We start from the raw sequence: 20,456 nt of genomic DNA, 5'->3' as shown, positions 1-20,456 counted from the left end.
CATGGTTGGTGGTTGAATGTTCAAGGCGAAGGACAGAAAGAGAATCGTTTCTGATGTATCACAGGAGAATGTCAGTGGTTTTAGTGGTGAGGTCAAGATGGACACAGCGGAAAGACGATAAGGCACGCAACACTACCGAGCTGAGTGCAAGTGCTTTGAATCCAAGTGCTTTGAAAGACAAATGGCCACAATAAAGGTCTCGCAGAGAAACCTGCCACCTGCCACTTACTGGCAAAATATGGTCCATCTCATGGAATTTATAAAACTACTTTCTTACAGCATACAGTATTAAAAGCTAGATTCTCAATTCCAGTTTTTCAACAAAGGCCACTCTGTGAATGATAAACATTTGAGTCTATTTTAGAACAGCATTTAACACTTTGAACTATTTCCCCTTTCTTGACTAACCAATTGACTTTGTCCGTTAAAATCCCCACAGTGTACAGCAGAGAATTCAAATGTTATGTTTTGACTGAAAAAAAATGACATTAAGTTCCAGTTTACTTTCATATACAACAAAGATGCATCCAATATTAAATTCAACAGACTATGCAGAGCTCTCACCAATTTTAACATTTGCTTTTTGGTGTTACCTTGAAAGGGCTTCTAGCATGTTAGCATGACACACCCAAACAAATTACACTGAACATTAAAACACAGCATCTGGGAGAAAAAAAAAAAAAAAAAGACCTCAGAGAAACTGTTATATTTATTGTTCGACTTACAAAACCCCCCAAATTAACAGGTAGCACTCTCTTGCTTGATGGCTAACCCTACGAGATGTTAGCAACCTTTAGAAATATATACTCCTGGGTAACAATAGCACTAAATTAGCTTGGTCACATTATAACTCTCTTTTATAATCTGCTTTCCCCATTTAGTGTCATTTACATACACAACACACATACATATATACACACACACACACACACACACACATATATATACACACACACACACACACACACACACACACACACACACATACATATATACACACACACACACACACACACACACACACACACACACACACACACACACAAACACATACATACATATATATATTTTCTCCTGTAGGATCTGTGTGGTGCCACTGAGAATCAGAGAGCATATCCCTTATATGGTCATGTCACACATCTTCTGTAGCAAGATTATGAGGGGCAGCAAATAAGAAGTTAAATAGAGGCTCATTTCAGACAGAGGAGCAGTAGCGAGGCTCAGCACGAGATAAATGAAGAATTATTTTGATCTGTGAATCATGCAAAGCTATTATGATAGAATCCAAATATAAAAATAAGGTTTAGAAAAGGATCATAATAGATGTCCGTTAATTTTTAACATTTACCATGACCCTGTGAATGCCAGTGGTTTACCTTAGCCACACATAAATAACATAAAAGAGCAAATCAGACAACAAAGAAAAAACATGGTATCTGAAAATAACTCATTCCAATTACAAATAAAATATTCTATGACATTCTATTCTCATGAAATAGACTGCTTGTTATATAACCGGCGAGGTGGTGTGCCCGTCATTGTCCTCAGCATTTAGCCATAAATCAGAGTGTAAAATAAGTTAACATTCATTTTCAGTGGGTATTAAATTTTTAGTATGGCATTATAAAAGTAATGTGACTTGGGGGGAAAAAAAAGAAGTTCTGTTATGTAGGGGAATTCCCTGACAAACACAGATCAAAAGGTATGTGACAAAGTGTTGCAGCTACCACTTTTTCCTGTCAGGTTGATTTTTCTTTTGTTTTTTTTACACCTTTAGAAAGGTTACTGGCATCTTATCATGCGAAAGATGAAAATATGCCAGTAACCAGTATTCTATGGAAATAATTTGGCATTGCAAAAATGATTAGAACTACATTTCCTCATGAATAATATATAACAGATTTAAATCAATAAAATTTACACTAAAACCAAGGATATCAGTATAAATGCACTCATCAAAATGTATTACAAACCGACTCATCAGAATCAGTTCAAGTCTCTGAGGTGTTTGTTTGGAGGCAGAATCTCACTAAACTCCTGGCACATCGTTCTTGACTCGACGTGACTTAAAGGTTTACAACAAACCTTCCTCACACAGAAGCCTTAACTATGCGTGCTGGATTACGTCTCAAGCCACAACACGGTACTCTTTCCTTTTTCTGCTCAGTCATCTAATCAATTCTGAAGGAAACGCTTCCCCTCTGTTCCATAAAAAAATAAAAAATAAAAAAATAACTACAATTAGCACATGGCTAATCTGCATAGAGGGAAGCCAGAGCACTCTTGGCAGAAGAGGTTGCATGGAGTATATTGTGTCATGATAACAGGGGCTGCTGGTGGATATAGCAACTAGTCAAAAGCGCGTGTGTGACATGGGGTTGGGGAAAGGGATTTGTCAGGCACTGGGGAGGGTGAAGTGGGTGGGGCAAAGCTTGAGTGCAAAGCTGGAGTCTATGGGGCCAAGCAGAGCAGATGGACCGAGGGGGGGGGGGGGACTGCTGCTAATTTAATCCGCCACACAGCCACATGGCCTTGACTCGGCACACACACACACACACACTACTGTTCAGTGTTAAAGCCCTTGGACATGCAAACACACTACAGCAACAACACTTGCTGGCTACGGCCCCTCTCAGACGGTGGCTACGTCATACAAGTCACATCCATAAAGAGAGAGGATATCCTGCTCTTTATCACCAATGTCAAGTCAGAGGCTAAGATTTGTTTCTAAGGGTCCGTCAGGTGAACCTGCGCAGCGAAAACTGACCCCACGTTAATGCCGGCACTCACGTTCACAGTGGGAGCTGCCCAGTGTCACCCGACTTCACTGTTTAAGCTCTGAACACTGTCGCTGTACAAGTGAAGGGTTAAGCACTTTCCTCCACAGTAAGTGACGGTGTTCCTCATCCACTTTCTCTAGTGACATTTTTACAGCTGTGTAAGGAGTCATGCTGGTAACACTTCCCTTTGAACTCACATACAGCAGACAGAGGACCAAGAACCTAGGCGGAATATTAAACCTCTTGTCTTTATTTATGGTATAGCAGCAAAAATTGCCGTTACATCTACCATATTTTCCGCACTATAAGGCGCACTTAAAATCCTCAACAATCGGCAGTGCACCTTATAATCTGGTGCGCCTTATCTATGAATTCTGGCTGTGTTTACTGACCTCGATTTTATGTGGTACACGGCGCTCAAAAATCTGTCAAAAAATGTTTTAGTAGGACTTTGCTAAGCTACGAAGCCGCACCACTGGATGGATTGTCTGAGCATTATGGCTACCGTAGTCAGGAGCCTCGCAACTCATAGTAATCTGGGTCCAAAACTTCGTCCGCGTCAGGTCCCAAAGTCAAACGAACACTGTGTAAATTCTTTCATCTTTAATAAAATGATCAGTATTGCTGCTTTACCAGGTGTAACAATTAAGTTTAACATCCAGGCATCCATGAAAACAGAATTTATTTAATTTAACGGAGTTAGAAGTAAGCAGGAAGTTAGCTCGCTTGTTTCGCTAGTTATCTAAACATGATATATCATGTTCTGACTGAGAGATTTCTGGAAAAAAATAAAATGTACAGCTCTGCTATCACTTCCAACATGAATGAAGACAGAAAACTACACAATAGTGACGTTTGTAGGGTTACTGAAGTTGGATTAGATGGTATATAATGCTGTGCTAGTGATCGCTAGCGACACAGCTATGTTAGCATAACAAAGCGTAACACAGTGAACCTGGAGAATGAACGCTAAATTTTTTCCACTTGATAAAAGTTCCCGATGTTTTATTTTGACAAATGCAATCGCATGGAAAATTGCTGTAAATGGACCAAACTTCAGTAGGGGAGAACAACTGAGGTAATCCAGCCACAATATGAGATTAGTCATTAATGTAAGATAAGAAAACATTTTATTAGTCCCACACGTGAGAAATTTGTTTTGTTACAGCAGAAAGTGGACAGTGCAAAGTTACAAAGCAAAAATTAGAAAAACACTGGAACAACATATACTGTTGTTCCAGTGTTTATAGAGCCGCTACCAGAGAATTCAGCATTAATGAATCAATGGTATAGAAGTGGAGGAAGCAAGAGGAATGAGTTGAGTAAAGTTTGACTTATCTGACCGTTTTGTTTCGTTTAATGCCTTATAATCCGGTGCGCCTTACGGTCCAAAAAATACAGTATTATTAGATTTATATCCATTTACACCTGTAGGGATTATTTTATTCTCAATTCACCTACTCATATGTTTATGGGTGTCTTCAATGTGGAAATAATGCTTAAATTAACTATTCCCCCATCTGGAACATGTATAGTTTTTGATTTTGGTGGAAGTCATCCTATCTTTTATGCAAGGGAAAAACCAAAATCATCATAAAATATACCTAAACCGCATATTTCATTAACTCACATCCAAATAAATTTGATGACTTGTTTTAGAATTTCTAGCCTTCATCGCTCCCAGAGTACAAAACTGTTACACGTAAGCAATCCTGTCGCTGGCTAAGCTGCTTGTAGCTGTCCTTGACTGTATTCATTGGCTCCCTGTTACATTCAGAAGCAAATTTAAAGTCATTGTAAATCATCCCAATAGAGCACTTCACTCTCAGACTGTTGGCTTATTTGTGGTTCCTTAAAAGTAGAATGGGAGGCAGAGCCTTCAGCTTTCAGGCCCCTCCTCTGTGGAACCAGCTCCCAGTTTAGATTTAGGAGACAGACACTGTGCACTTTTAAGATTAGACTTAAAACAGATTTTTTTTGTTAAATGATACAAGACAGTGACAAAATAGCACCAAACTTGGAGAGCTGGATTTAAAAAACTTTCCACCTAAAGATTATTTGGAATATAATTTAGCTAGCTGTAATTTTAACCCATTTCCATTCCTACTCTTTATATGTGTCCTAATTACATTAGACCGTGATATGAACTGATCTTGATGTTGTCCATGTTTTGACATCATTTAGCATTTATTCAACTAAGGCTATAGTGATTAGCATAAAGAAAGTCCTTCTTATAAAACCAAAACAACAAAAAAACATTCATATTCTTCAACGTGACATATCAGGAAACGCAACATCCTGAAACCAGAACTCAGGTCTCACATCAGCACAGTACAGACATTTTTTCAAGTAATATAAAAACGCATCAGAAGCTTTATGCCAAAAAAAAAAAAAAAAGTTGCACTACAGCAATGACCAATCATACTGATTCATTTAAATAAATGATGACCAAGACCTGCCCCAGGCTGTAATGTTAGTCCCATTTGGATATCAGTATCTAAGGGCTAATTACATTTTGGGAAACCTTATTAAAAATTCTTATTACCTTAATAATTCATAACATTATTTAAATCGAATTAAAAGACAAGTTTTAAAATTTTCCCAGGGGTGTTAAAAACTGTGTGATCATTATAGTAACTGAACCGAGCGCCAAACACAGCAAAGTCCCAACTCCAGCGTAGTAAACAATTGAGATTGCTTGTTCAGAAGAGCTTAAGGAAAGCTTAAGCAAAGCCTACCAATGTGTCCAAATAGTTGTGGAAAAATCTATACCTGTAAGCTACAGTAAGCAAGCTAAGAAGGGGGGCACATTCTCAATTAAACAATTAAGTCTTAGCTTTCCAAATGCATCAACCTCTACTTGGTGCTGACCGCTGCATGACTCTGAATAAAAGCAAGCACGAGGATTGGGCTGGGTAGAGGGGGCGGCAGCCGGCGCCTGCTGGTGCTATCATCCGTACTGAGCAGAGGGAACAGCACCCTACACACCCAGATGTTCACCCAGCTGTTCCAAAGAACTCAAAAGCTGTTCTGGGAGGAGAAGAAGAAGGGAACTCGTGCACTCTGATGACAAAATCTGCTTTCACATCTCTGCGAGATGAAGGAAGAAGTGAAGCTTTTCCAGGGCTATTTAAAGCTTAGAAGAACAACAGAGGCGACAACAGAAAAGTAGGAGCTAGAAGAAAAAAAACAAGGCGCTGCTCTTGCATGAATTAGGGTTGGGTTAAAAGGTATAAAGGAAAGCACTGCTGCTTAAAAGGGACCCTTTGCATTTCTGGGCACTTTTATTTCCAATGACAAGCAGCCATAGGTAGATGTCGCATATATTACAGGTATTCCTGGGTCTGTTAAAATAAGGTTTGATAGCAGAACATTTGTAAAACCTTAAAGACTAGCCGGTTCTTTCTTTAGCTTCCACTTTACTCTGACATTTAACAATCACACAGGGAGAAATAAACTGTGGCGGCAGCACAGACAGCAGTGTCTGCACATGCTGCTGGCTCAGTTAATGGCAATGTAGTTTGACAAAAACAACTTAACTGGAGCTCTACTTTGTAGCTTTTGAACTTTCAATTGCATTTGGGGAACAAATACTCAGATAATAACAACTAAATTGCTCATCATCCCACCAGATCATGAGCTCAGACAACTCAATCTTCCAACAAAAAAATGGGAGATCTGGTAACAACTCAACCTCAAATTTATTTTTTCAAACTACTTCTCTCGAGATCAAGATGAAGCGAGGTATGGATAGATGTCCCCTATGAGCAAGCATGGCAATGGTGGGGAGGAAGAACTCCTGTTTAACAGGAAGAGACAACTGGCAGAACCAAGCTCAGGGAGGGGAAGCCATCTTCTGTGACAGTTTGAGAAATAAGGAGAAATTCCAGACATAATAACAACAGTACAAGTGGTTTGTGTCCATCCACGCATTTTGAAGGGAAGTTTGTTCATATCCGATTTAAACATCCACACTCGAGATGGAAAGAAAAGCTCAAGAGATATGGTTTAAAAACAGGTATAATTTGACATATTTCCAAGCGAAATTATCAAGAAAACCTGTGAATATGGTGTGACTGTCAAATGATGAGTTCATAAAGTTAAAGAACCAGTAGGCACCACTTAAACCCTAGTCATGTGATATTAAAGATAGGGGAATCTGAAACACCTGGCTTTCTGACAGTATGTGTAGAGAAGGCAGGTGAAAACTACAGCAAGGTTGTCAGCAGTTTTATTAATGTTGAAAAGTTTTGAATAATTACTTCCAGTTCCCCTGTCTCAAAGTGGTTTGTGGTTAGATTGCAGAAATATGATCTGTTGCTATAACAATTATTAGACATTTTTATGCTAAAACATATATGTTAATACACCAGGAAATTTGAAGCTAATATGTGTTAAATACAGGAGCTTAATCATGTTTCTGTTAAATGAATACAGCTGGGGTGTTACGTTAAAGCCCAAACTTGGCACTGGGTTTCCTGTGACTGCACTTATCCTGTTACAAAAAAAAAAAAAAAAAAAAAAGCATCAATTCATTAAGTTCAAGACTAAACAAAACATGCTAACGACGTGTCCGTTAAAAGACAATGGCCAATGTGTGTCTGCCATTCTGCTGCGACTGCTTTCAAAGAACTAAAACCATGACTGAATAAGCTGAGCGTTCCATAGTAGGACTTCACTAACCATTGCATGACCAAAGGTAGTTAGAACTATACAGAACCATGATTCTGCACAGTTGACCAAAATGTTACTTGACCATAACTTTAAAAATAAGAAACTCAACTCATCAGTACCAACATCACTGTGGCGACTGGCACATGTGAGCGACTGTTTACTGATGATTAACAACATAGCTGTGAGGTGCTAACTGGTTCCCACACTGTACTGATAGACTCAGTGTGTGTGGCTCTCCAATTAGGTAGATCAGAAAATCTTTCTGTTACCACCCAGTACAAAAAAAGCGTAGGAAAACTCCCTGACCTGTCAGTGCAATGTTAAGGTTTGGTGGTACAAGAGAATGAACACTGGCTGTGACTCCCAGCTGTCAAACTGTCAGGCCAAACATATATTTCCAGGTGACAGCGGCTGTGTCCCAGGAGTGAGACAAGGTGAGTTTGGATGGGAGATCAGCAGGGCTGAGAGCAAGCCAGTGGAAAGAGTGCAGCATGTGGTGAGAAACAGCAGGCAGCAAACCAGATGTTCAACATGCAACAGTGGCGTAATAGAAAGTAATACATGTATATTGCACCTTTGTTGAAGAACTTATCAACACACTGTTAAACAGAACAAAAGGCATTTTGAAAATGCATTTTTACTTTCAAATCAGGTTTCAAAAAAGCAGAATACTGAACTAATATAAAATACACTAAGCCCACCTTGACTGTGAAACATAGCCAAAACATTTCTTCAATTATAACCTGTGAAACAATTTGAAACCTAATGACACATTAACAATTACACAGCAACCCTTAGAATATTGTTAAAATGTAGTTACAGTGGACACTCATCCTGTAAAGCACACCTGTGTGGCTTGTTGAGTACAGTTCAAGAGTGGCACTGGCACTCTGGTCACACCAACACTTTAACGGGAACGCTCATGGAAGAAAAAGTGGTCTCTGCTCTTCTCTCCTGCTCAGAGATAAGCCACTCGATGGGTTAGCGGGCACAGCAACTCCTCCAATGCTCTGTCAGCATTGGAGGCAAGACAGCGATCGGTTACATCACGTTGCCGAGGCTCAGCAGGCACTGCCGAGAAGGATGCTTATTCAGGCTGACCATTGGAACCCTGGACGACCCATTACGATAAGTGTGTCACTCACTAGTATGCCAAAAATACCCTGGCTGCTGAATGAGGCGAAGCCACTTAAGGACCTGGCTGGGTCACTGGCTGCCTCATGGTTAGAGTCACAACTCTGATGCTGACGTCAGACACTCTGTCAACATAAGGAAAACATGCCTGGTCATAATCTGAATCACAGACGGGTCATTTTAATGAAATAAAAGGGGTTTTGTACTTTACAGCAGGGCTTTCTAGTCTTAAAATAATCTAAACACATACATAAATAAAGCTAGACAGCTGTAAAAAAAACAAAAAAACAAAGAAAAAAAACTGTTCTCAACACGCTTCAAAACAAATGAGAGAGAGTAAACTGGAGTGGTGAGACCGTTGGGGTTGTTAATTTGCACTCTCCTGTGGGTAGAATCGCCTCTCACATACACGCTCATGCAAATGTCTAGGTAGAGAGAGAAATATGTCAACGCCTGTTACTGTTCTTTCTACAGCCATGCCACCACAGGTATCACCAAAGCAGCACAATCTTAACAGCAGCCTGGCACATCAGAAATCACCCGCTACACAAGGCAGAAACAACACCGCTAGTAAACTGCTTCTTCTGCTTGTCCCTGTGCAACTTTGCACCTACTGAGCACTGGTTGCTCATCCATGTGCTCAACAAACCATCAACCAAACAGGGTGCTGATACCTGGTACAGGAACCAACTGCGATACTGAACTGGAACGTGGCCTGTTTTTATTGTAAAAGTGTATGATATTTATTTTATGTCAAGCAACAACAAGTACCTTACTTTTAATAGCATCATTTTGAACTTTAAACAGAGTCTAAGTCAGACTCCAGCAGTAAGAACTGTTCTGATGTCAGTCACTGCTAAGGTTGTTGCTACTGATTATGTGCACTGTCAATTAAACTGTTAAGTAGATTACTTTATAATCTCTTGTGTCAAAGAGCAGTAAAGCTTGCCTCTTACATTTCCAGACACAAAAGTGACATTTAAGTTTTATCTCACCGACAGTCCAGAGGGGATTCACTTCAAGGCTGCCAACTAATCAGTTATTTCCTCTATCAGACACTTCATCTTTTCATCTACAAACTCTTAAAAACTGTCAAACATAGCCGCTTTGTCATAGTCCAAAACCCAAAAATTGTAGTTGTTAACATGAAAGACTAATAATGTGAAAAAACAGAAATGTGGAACCAGTTGCTTAAAAAAAATACTTTATCTAGCAGTATTGTGTGCATGTCAAAGTATCCAGCAGTGACTCTCTGAAAACATACCTAGACATTACAATTACAAAGCAGTTACACAGTCTGCAACATATACTCCCTATGATCAGTTATTGATTTGAGAATGAGCAATATGCCCTCTGTTTGTTTGCTTGTTTTCACCAAAGACTCAGATCAGATCTCCTTTCCTTCATTGGGAGTTATTTCAGATCTTATTGTGGTCAAAGATAGATTAAGCTTAGTATGCATTTTTTGAAGTGCACAAAGACAGAGTGAGAAAGAAACACCCAGTGCTACCTAGAATTCTGGAGGTTTGCTAACGAGTTCTTTTCCAACACTACTTTACAGTATATTGATCTTTGTCAGAGCGATCAAGGTTCACTAACCTATAAAAGTTAACAAATTACTGTTGTTGTTGTTTTAATTTTACTATAAACTGAATTTTCCATATAACAAAATATGCTTTGTAGCAAGACTGAAAGTCAGACTCACACAAAATTAGAAATTGCAGGTCACACAATAAAAAAAGAAAATGACTGTACTAACATCTGAAAAGTTCAACCAACTGTATTCGTTGAAAAAAGATAAATGATCATTAATTAGAACATTTAATACTACTTTCTAACTAATCTGTTAAAGGCAGAAAATCTTTTTTTCTCATTTGCTTCTGATGTTGTAGCTTTTTATTACCTCACTGTTACACATTTATTTTCTATCAATTACTAACAGAATTTTTTCCCCTCAAACATGGGGCTTTCACAGGAATTGTCATTTCCACAGCTTTGCTTTTATTGACAGCAACGAAAAAAAAAAAAAAAAAAAACACCCTGTGAATATCACATTAGGCAAAACAGAAAGCGAGGTAATGACCAGCGGGCACAATTACACCTCCAGCTCACATCACGGCCGAGTTCCACAAAGGAAATGAAGGTAGAAAGATCAGCAGCATCTTGTGCCCTTATATTCCTTTCCCCCCTGCTTTATAGATGAGCCATTGGCTTTTTCCCCCCTTTGCGGAGATCAAAGGTGAAAGCTGCATGAAAGCTGGGAGGAAGCATCATTCTCTACCACAGAGTATCAACAACTGCACCCATTTAAAGGTTAACCACTTTATTCCATAAAAACACACACACCATACGTCATGTAAATGAAGTCTGTAGTCCCACACAGGCCCACAGAAGGATATTACTATGCTAATCCGAAGCATTTTTAGAAGGTAAATGTCAAAAGAAATGAATTACCTTTACATTCCAGCATGCCCTGATGCAATAGCCCAAGCCTGACATTTGTCCACGAGGAGCTTGTTTTTCCCAATGTATTTTCAATTGCAACAAAGAGGATACAATTATTCAGATCGAGTCATTTCCACCATGACAGTGTCTGTATTAACCTTTTGAGTCACTAAACCAAAGACTCCCAACACAAACTGTTTTAGAGACAACTTGAAATCAATAAAGTTTGGGAGATGCCGGTGGAACAGCAAGAAGCTGAGGAAAAACAAAAAAAAGAACAACAAAAATACACTGAGCTGGACCGCACAGCTGTGTGCTGTGGCTGAGAGAGAAAAAAAAAAAGAGCGATGTTAGTAAAGAAAGACGGATGGCTGGTGACACGTGGAGTAAGAGCAGGTCAGAGGATCCTGAGGCAGTGGCAGACACACAAACACACAACAACCACATAACTGCTGCACTTTACACAGAAATACACACAGCTGTCAGGGGCAGACGAAGATCATTCACAAAACACCACCACCACCCCTTCCCCCGGGTATCACTGACACCGTTTCTCCCTCACACACACACACACACACACACACACACACACACACACACACACACACACACACACACACACACAAATACAGTTGCCAGGAGGCAGCATGCTGTCCATGAGGCCTGTGGAGAATCATTACTCAGCAGAGCAGACTAAAGAGCCGAGAGTGAACTTCCTTTTCGAATGCTCAGTGTTCCTCTTCTCCACGGCACCAAGCCCTATTAAACAGGGGTCCAAACCGTAGTGGGAAGTTGCGCTGTGTGTTTTCTTAGAACTGGGAGTTGTGTTTAGTGAACAGGAACAAAACAGAAACTGCTGGCCCAGCTGTCAAAGACCAGCATTAGGCTCTCAAGTGACTGAATAACGGTAGATAGTGTGCTATACAGTGATGTGTATAAACAGTCTGTATCTCAGTAGTGGTACTCCTGTCAATGACTAAACTGAGGCAACTATGCACGCTTAATTTTAGGAGAGATAATTTTGCACAGATTCAAGAGGCTGGACCCAAAAAAAGCTGGCAAAGACTGAAATTTAACTAGTCACTGACGCTATGGAAATATTCTCTTATCTTCACTTATTTTCTAATTCGATTTTTAAGTGGAAAAAATAAACTAAAAAAATAACTCAAACCAAATGCAAATTAGAATTTTCTCAGCAGCAAACAATGTCATTACAAATTCCCACGCTCTCAAACAGTACCTACAAAAATAATAATAACAATAATAACAATAAATCCAAGTTAATCTACAACTTTGTTTATTGTGCTTTGTCATTATTGGTTAATTAAATAAACTAATAAATGTGTAATTGTGGCCTTACCCGTGCAAAAGGGAAACTTTTTGAACATCTCTGGTGATGGTGGTGGTGGGAGGTGGGGGACACACCTGGCGTTACACCATTCCAAATAAAGAAGCAAAAAAAACAAAAAAACAAAACCCCACTACAATCCACTTCAGAGTATTTGTTTGTGTGCAAGGTGTTATGGAAACCCATAATATGAGCCCTTATCCACCATTCAATTAACGCATTAACTCATCTTGAGCAGGTGGCCCAAGGCAGGTGAGTGGCTTGTTGAAAAACACAACAACAAAAAAAAACCAAAAAAAAAAAACCAACAGCTGCTGAATTATTACCAGAGCCACCAATTAAAAGGCTGATCGTGCCACTGCTCATGACAGAAGAGCTGAAGCCTTTAATAAACTCTGCTGAAATGTAGTCGGCAGCACTTCAGCCGAGGGTAGCCTGTGAAAAACTGACCTGAACTTTGGTCTACTGACTGCCACATCAAACTCTGCAGTCAGACATCAAACATACAATCTCCCTGACTAAACATAACAAGCATGTAGCAGTGGCCTCATGTGACATATCTTTGCTATGATTTGAAAACAGTCTGGGTCCCACACGTGTTTATTTGCCCTTAGTGAAAGGTCCTGTCCTCCACACACCATGTCTTAGATCATATCCATTAAGGTAATGTGTTCTCTGCACCTGGACCACTGACATCAAGACAAACTCTTGTAGAGTTAAAGTTACTGTGAGTCTGCTCAATTCAGTTACACTAATGATAGTTTGTCAAAGCCCTTTTGCCTTCTGCTAAAATACAGTCATTGCTACCTTTACATTTGCTTAACAACCAAAAAATGTTCAATTATCCTCCAGCTTTCCAGCAAAACCTTGAATTCTTTTGCAAGGAATTGCTCTGAAGGCTCATTAGCCCATTGGAAAAGCATCCACGGATTTAAATCCAATGAAGGAAAAGTATTGGATTAGACATCAGTCTTCCTGTGGAAGAAATTGAGAAAATACAAGGCTAAAAGGACATAAACACAAACAAAGCTAATGCATTCTCAAGCTAAATCATTCTATTAACAAATTTTAGCTCATTATAACTTCTGTTTGCATATTTTAACGATAATTCACTGCTTTCACTGGGGGTGACTGCTATCAAAGAACACTTAGCAATCCATGTGCAGTATTTTTTAAACCCATTTTCACACTGCAGGTCTTAATGCTCAATTCCAATTTTTTGATCAAATATGATTTTTTTGTCTGCTTGTTGACACTACAAACAAAATGTGACAACAAACGCGCTCTAGTGTGAACCCTCAAAGCGGCCCGCATGCGCAAAAGAAGACGTCGCACACAACGCGCTCTGTTTAGATCCAGACTAAACAGTATTGTTTGACTGATGGCCCTTAATATAAAGACTTGTTTTGGACTTTACGTTTCCAAATTTTGCTTTAAGTTATAAAGTTATTTTGTTATTTGCATATGGCCTAATAAGTATCCTTATTGCTGTTTAAGAGAGGAGCGGTGCTTCAAAGGATAGTTGCAGATTTCTGTCAGAGTCTGCAGATTATACAGTACAAATAAAATGTTCACGTTTCTTCAACGTTATCTTCCCAACAGTTTCACTGGATGGCCAGGAAGCGTTCACAATGTCTTCTCCGGAGCTGATAATTGGCGTCTGTCTTGTGTCAGTGACGTAAAAGATGGATTTAATGCGACATGACCGTTCAAACAGCAGTCGCTTTCTAAAACATCAGATATGTATCTGATTCAGTACCACATACGAAAGTGACCCAGATCGGATTTGAAAATATCGGATTTGTGCCGTTCACACTGTCATACCATGATCGGATATGGGTCGCATAGGGTCAAAAAAGTCGGATTTGATGCACTTTCGCCTGCAGTGTGAACGTAGCCTTAGAGTTTGACACCCACTGGGAATTAATTGCAGCATTTCACACACACTTAGCTGTAGAGGCACATCATAGTATCTCATTTTGAAAGTTCACCTACTGCTAACCAACAAGCACTGACCAGTACCATTTCCTGGCTGGACAGTTTGCTAAGGTCACTGCTATTTAGCTGTCAAATTAGTGCAGTAGAGGCACCTGCATCACAGGTTCACACTAAAGTGACTGTCCAGCAGTCAACACACCTCCAGAGCAGAACAAGGACCACTGAGACTTACTGGAGAGGCAGCTGAGCATATCAGGCAGTGTTTCCCTCAACTGCAGATTGCAAAGGAAGATCTACTGATGCTGGCTTAGTGGGCTAAGCATGGTGGAACATGAACCAGTTCTCCACGAACTCCAGGGTCTGGTTAGAGTTTCCCTCTAGCTTATGGTGGTTCTATAGAGCAAAACAAGAACTACAGCTGGTGTGGTTTAAGACTGTGGAGTTCTGTCAAACTACAGGATGTGACACTGCAAACAGCGGACCGACATCGAGGACCAGCACAGCAGGCACCTAACCACCCTACCCAAGGGTGACTCTAGTCACTAACATTAAAAAGAATGAATAAAGTAATAAAAAGATGCACTAGGGCACCCTACATTTGGGCAGCTTGCCCAAGTATAGTCTATGTGTGGGAAACACTGCAATAACAAGGTACTTGGCAATTAAAATATTTACAGCTGAGCACCTTCTATAGCGTATTTAATAATTAATTAAAGCTCCCCCACAAATATCATTTGAATCTGTTAAAGATGTTGTGCTAACAATCTATCACCGACCACAAACATAGCAACAAATTCCAAGAAAGGTGGCAGGGCATTTCTTTGACACATTATAGAAAATATAAAAAAGGGTTATTTGAAGTTCATAACTCTCAATCTGACACCCTGAGTACTACGCAAACCTGATGAATGCTCAGTTTAGAAATGAAAGAAATGCCATTTAGACACACTGACACTTAGAAAAATGTGCAAGGTTTTCTAAAATATATTCAACTGAAAAGAAATAAAACGAGATGGGATTCAGATGTGCACTATTTAATATATATGCAATGTCAGGAACGTAATCTGCATGTATCTAACTACCGACATCCAATATTTAAGCAAGTGATGTAAATATGGCAACTCTACAGCAATAAAGGCTGGACCCTGCTCAAATTGAACTCATCCACCCTGACAGCAGCAATTCCCAGTTTGCCTAAATTTAATGCCGTCCCCAGGCACAGACACTATTCCACATGCTGGAGGTGACAAACTGAAAGTAAAAAGGAGCATCCTAACTTTGCTGGAAACAGCAGCGAGGGGCCCTCCGGAGAAAGATGGGCGCACTCAGCGCGACACCCCTCATCCGTCCTGGAATATGTGGGGGTTTTTTTGTATAAAGCGACGGCAATAAGCAAACACGGCCCGTGTCCAATTGCTGCGGAATATCTGGGTGTTTGTTCTAAAACACACTGAACCGAGCACTTCTGCAGCCACTCTACAACTGTGCACCATCCGGCTCTAAGTGCAGGCAATTTAACTTGTTGTGGATGCAGCGAAAGTGGCAATCAAAATGTGTGAAAAGCTGTCGCCTTAAAAGTTTAAAGCAACAAGTGGTGGGTTCACCTCTCTGGATGAAAAGTCTGATGAAACATCTTTTGGTGGGAAATAAAAACAAACAGCCCATCTATCACTTTTCATTTACAAAAGCCACGTGCAAAATGTTTTGAGAAAACGGACACTGAAAGTAAATGAGAATACAGAAGAGATATAAAAATGTTGTTTTTAAGCAAATGTCAAATAAAGAGTTTAATTTTATGCCTCCCGCAATCCTGTATGTACACAGATAAAGCATCCCTCTGTGGCCTATATATGTTTAATTAATTAAGCCAAAACCCACAAAATATTCTCAAATGCATCCAACTCTACCTACCTACATTGCCTATGACACATAACTGTAGCATAAAACACTACACAAGGGGCCGTTATCTCTTAAGAGAAAGATGTAGGTAAGCACTGTTGACATACTCTGCCTGTGGAAGTAAATTAGGCTACCTGCCGGGAAGAAGAAGAAGAAAAAAAAAGCTGTGACACTTGGCTGACACCTTGCTTGCTTGTAAACACAACTGCAGCCAGGCAGGCTCCATCACGTGGCCACAAGACTTTCAGGGCCACACCAGTCTCCTCAACTCCTGATCTGGAAACAGCACAGAACACAGTTGTAGGAGAGGGGCTATATGACCACACCTACTTTCTCTGCTGTTCTGGAGTCAGTTGACTTGAAGGAGCAGTGCACGCTGTGTACCCCCCTCCCCCCACAAGCAAAAATGGGAAAAAATGAAGAAAAAAAACCCCCAAACTTTACATGCCAGGTCAATAACAGCAAAGCAGTGACTGAGCACGTGTCAGGTTAATCACACAAATAAAAACAACGGTGACTCCACATCACTACATCATCATGCAAATTACTGCAGTGGGAGGAACTGAGCAAACTGTATTCTCAAAATGCTTTCACAAATAAAATGCAACCAAATCATAGGTTAGCATTTACAGATAAATAAGTAGTCTTTGGGTTTTAGATTTCTGTTGATATCACTAGAATAATAAATATGTTTTTACAATTCTTTTTAATTACACGACCATATAGCTGCATTCAAAATCGCTCAAAATGATAATAAATACAACAAAAAAATCAAAAAAGAGAGGCAGGGACTATGTTTTCTTTACGCAGTGGAGGAACACTGGGCAGAGGGGGCTGTTTTTCTGCAGCCTTCCATTAGATGCAATTATAAATGGCCGAGAGCAGAGGGATGGGGGAGCCAATCAGATCTCGGCTCGCATGTCAACCTAAGACCAACTGTCTCCTGGCTCTGACAGCAGGATTTTACCTCCATAATTCAAATCCCAAAGCAAAGGCAATCTGCACTTTGCCAACTCCGAGCGCCGGGGCCGTGTTTACAGGCGGCACATGGAGGAAAGAGGCAGAGAAAAAAAGACAGCGAACCGAGTCGAACCGATCCCGCAATGAATGAAAACCCTCAAGTCGAGACAATCAATCGCGGTCACAATCACACTTTGATCCGAGTAAACACTTTATCGGGATGGAATTGTTGCCATTCTCCCGACTCTGAGACACATCTCTACTCCGGCCTGCAGCGGCTTTTTAACAGACACAGCGCTCTTTTTCTTAATGATTATGCAAATATTATTTAACGGCTATCGCTGTCATTTGCATCTTGTTTATCGCCTCGACAGCCACTGACACAACTTTTGATAGCACCGGAGGGAGCTCGGCACCGAACAGAACCGGACTCGCTGCGGATTCTCGCAGAAATGACAGCGGTTACAGCACTGACAGCGAGGCTAGAGCAATACCGCGAACAAATATCACCTCATCTCCCTGCACACACGCACACACTTTCTCCCCGCTAACTCTTGTTCTACTTAGTCTAACTCTTGCCCTGTACCAAGCAGGGACACACACCGATACCCACGTCTCGGAAAGTTGTTTCTGACGGAATATGCGGCTTCTTTCTCTGTCTAAACACTATTGCAGGGGTGGTATTGGGAGAGAGAGAGAGGCAGCCATTTTAGAGCTCTTGCTACATAGACAATGGCTGGTCCAATGCAATATTCAACTCTACAGTGCTTTTTCTCAGCGACTGAGAGACTTTAAGTCAGCCAAAGTGTGTCAGTGCAGTGAGTGAAGTTTACCTGATTTCTGTTTGGAGGTTGTCCAGTGTTTCCCGGGCTCATGGGAGGCGGATGGTGGGTCCTTTGTTGCCAAGCCGGATGAACCCCACCATACTGACTGCTGCCCATATCCCCTGGTCCCTTGTTGGCCCCCTCCTGATTGTTATAGTCTCCTTGGGGATAATTCGGGTAGCTCCTGGTAGGGCTGGGGGATGTCAAAAGCTGATTTAAAGTTGGCGTAGACGTAGGTTGTTGGTTTCCCATGTTATATCTCTGATTATTATAAGAGGCAGCCATAGCTGTGGTTCCTCCTGCTGGCTGTTGCTTGCCTGGCTGCCCCCCAGCCGGAGGCTGGTTGTTACGCGGGGAATTCATGGCCCCGTATCCCGGGCCCTGGTAAGAAGTCCTGTTCTGGAACGGGCTGTAGTTGTTGTAATGGTTGGGGTAGCCGTGTTCGTGTGAATTAGGGGGGTAAGAGTCCATCATGCCCGGCCCCGATGCAGCTGCCATGCCAGGGCTTTGTTGTCCGCCATGTTGATGAAAAGGGGCCCGGGTGTAGTGCTGGTTGTAACCGTAAGGAGGTGGAGGAAAGGGGCCCGGGTGGTGGTGTCCCATCCCGGGATGGTTATTCCCTTCGGGCCCGCCTGTATCATTCTGATTACTGCTATTATTATTTACCCTGGGTAAATTCCCGTTGCCGTTCTTCATGTCAGGATCCCCTCCTCCCCCAGCATTTCCAGCATCGGTCCCGTCCTGCAGCTCCTTCTGCCCAGGAGATCCGCCGTCAGGTCCCGGTTCCTTATTTTCATGCTGTTTCTCTCCCGGTACCGACTCCTCCTGTGTGTCCCGATCCGGCTTTTTTAGTTCGGATGGCGGGCTAGTGTTGAGAGTGGCGACGCTAGCGACCTGAGCGGCCATGATATCCCTCTCTCTCTCTCCCCCACTCTTTCTCTGCCTCTCTCTCAGCACGGCGACTCACACACAATCAAACTTCGAATAACCATTGAATATAAATACAAGTATATTTATAACAACGTACCCGTTGTCCCGGTTCATTCCCCCCTTTTCCCTCCGCCCGGACCGGTATCCGGTAATCCACCGCGACTCCGTTTAAAGTTAAAACAGAGAGGGGAAAGTTTGTGAAAGAAAAAATGTATAAATACAGAGCCAGGGAAGTGAATTTAACCGACACAAGTGAGTGTGTGTGTGTTGGAGGGGGGCCTTCTGTTACAGAACGAGAGCGCGAGCTAGAAATCAACCAAACCAGCACGAGGCTCCGCGAGATACAGCCATCTTACCGACAAGTCGCGAGAAAATAAAAACCCGGAGCGGAATCTACAGCAACTGGATTCGGACTGCTTGTTCCCTGTTGTTTATACACAAGGAGAGCCGTTATTGAAGGTCTAATACGCTTTGAACTGAGCGCATACATAAATCCGTCGACGTATTCGAGAAGCGGTGTTTGTTAGCATAAAGTGCCAGCCGTACAGAGGGTAATTAAATGACGCAAATTAATAAAAAGCTAATGTCTCCTGGAGAGATGTTTATTTAGAAAATAAGTTACACTAATTCTCTGTGCTGTCTTTCATTTTAAATAGGAATTAATCAATATGCGTTATAATATAATACATAATATAATCCTAGTAAATAAAACACGATTTTAGTTGTATGCTTTTATACTGGGGATACTACCTGCTAAGATACACGTAACTTTACAAAGTAGATGTTGAATAGCTCTGTTTGTCGTTACAAATAACCAGAATTTCCCACATTTCATTTTTACTTCAAATATCTTTCAAATAGCCACGTGCTTGGTGCTCATGGTCTTTCCTTATATATCTCACTGCTAAATACTGACTGTTTTGTGTTATCAAAACACTTCTGCCGTCCCTTCTTTTGCCATACTATTTTTTTTTATTTCAGCCACGACTGTGCAGTTCGTGCTTAAGCTGTGAGCGCTTCTGTTACATTCATTTGTGGGTTTCTATCAGCTGGTGAAAGGGGTGGAACAAAATAGGCTACAATGTCATCTTCTATAAGAGTGTGCTAATGGGTGGAAGTGACTGCTTCCATGTGTCTACAACAGCACAAGCGGAGGAAAGCATGAAATTACAACCTGTGCATGTTTGTGGCGCATGTGTGTGTTTGAGAGAGCGCGCGAGAGAGAGAGAGGGAGCAGAAAAGGAAGAAGAATGGGGGATGGACTGAGCCAGTCTCAGACCAGGAAGTGGAGATAGATAGAAAATGAGAAACAGCGATGGTGAGAAAAGTGACAGGGCCGCTGAATATTTGAACATATCATGTAGGAGTCGAGGCTCACTCCAGCACACAGTGGACAGGACATATTTGGAGAAAGCATGAAGTAGCCCTATACAATTAACAGGAACAGACACCCTAAGTCTCTCCACCACTCTCTCTCTCTCCCCACCCCCTTTTTCTTCGTGTTCTCTGCCTGCCTGCCTCGCG

General features: G+C 41.2%; 1 protein-coding gene across 2 annotated transcripts in view; it reads right to left on the bottom strand.

Moving 5' to 3' along the window:
• arid1ab (AT-rich interactive domain 1Ab) overlaps window positions 1-19,287 on the bottom strand; it is a 54,946-nt gene extending 35,659 nt beyond the window's left edge. For both annotated transcript variants that reach the window (XM_086279116.1, XM_086279117.1), the window contains exon 1: window positions 18,012-19,287. In XM_086279116.1, coding sequence (XP_086135242.1) covers window positions 18,012-18,908 — 897 coding nt within the window. In that variant the 5' untranslated portion in view covers window positions 18,909-19,287. The remainder of the gene's footprint in view (window positions 1-18,011) is intronic.
• Between the last annotated feature and the right edge of the window lie 1,169 nt (window positions 19,288-20,456).

The sequence above is a fragment of the Aulonocara sp. 'chitande type north' Nkhata Bay genome, linkage group LG22 (genome assembly GCF_057382095.1).
Source record: "Aulonocara sp. 'chitande type north' Nkhata Bay isolate Kocher_YH1m ecotype deep benthic linkage group LG22, A_spYH_male_GT1.1, whole genome shotgun sequence".
Classification (NCBI taxonomy): domain Eukaryota; kingdom Metazoa; phylum Chordata; class Actinopteri; order Cichliformes; family Cichlidae; genus Aulonocara; species Aulonocara sp. 'chitande type north' Nkhata Bay.
Note: the sequence above shows the minus strand (reverse complement) of the source record. Positions and strands in the feature narration are given on the sequence as shown.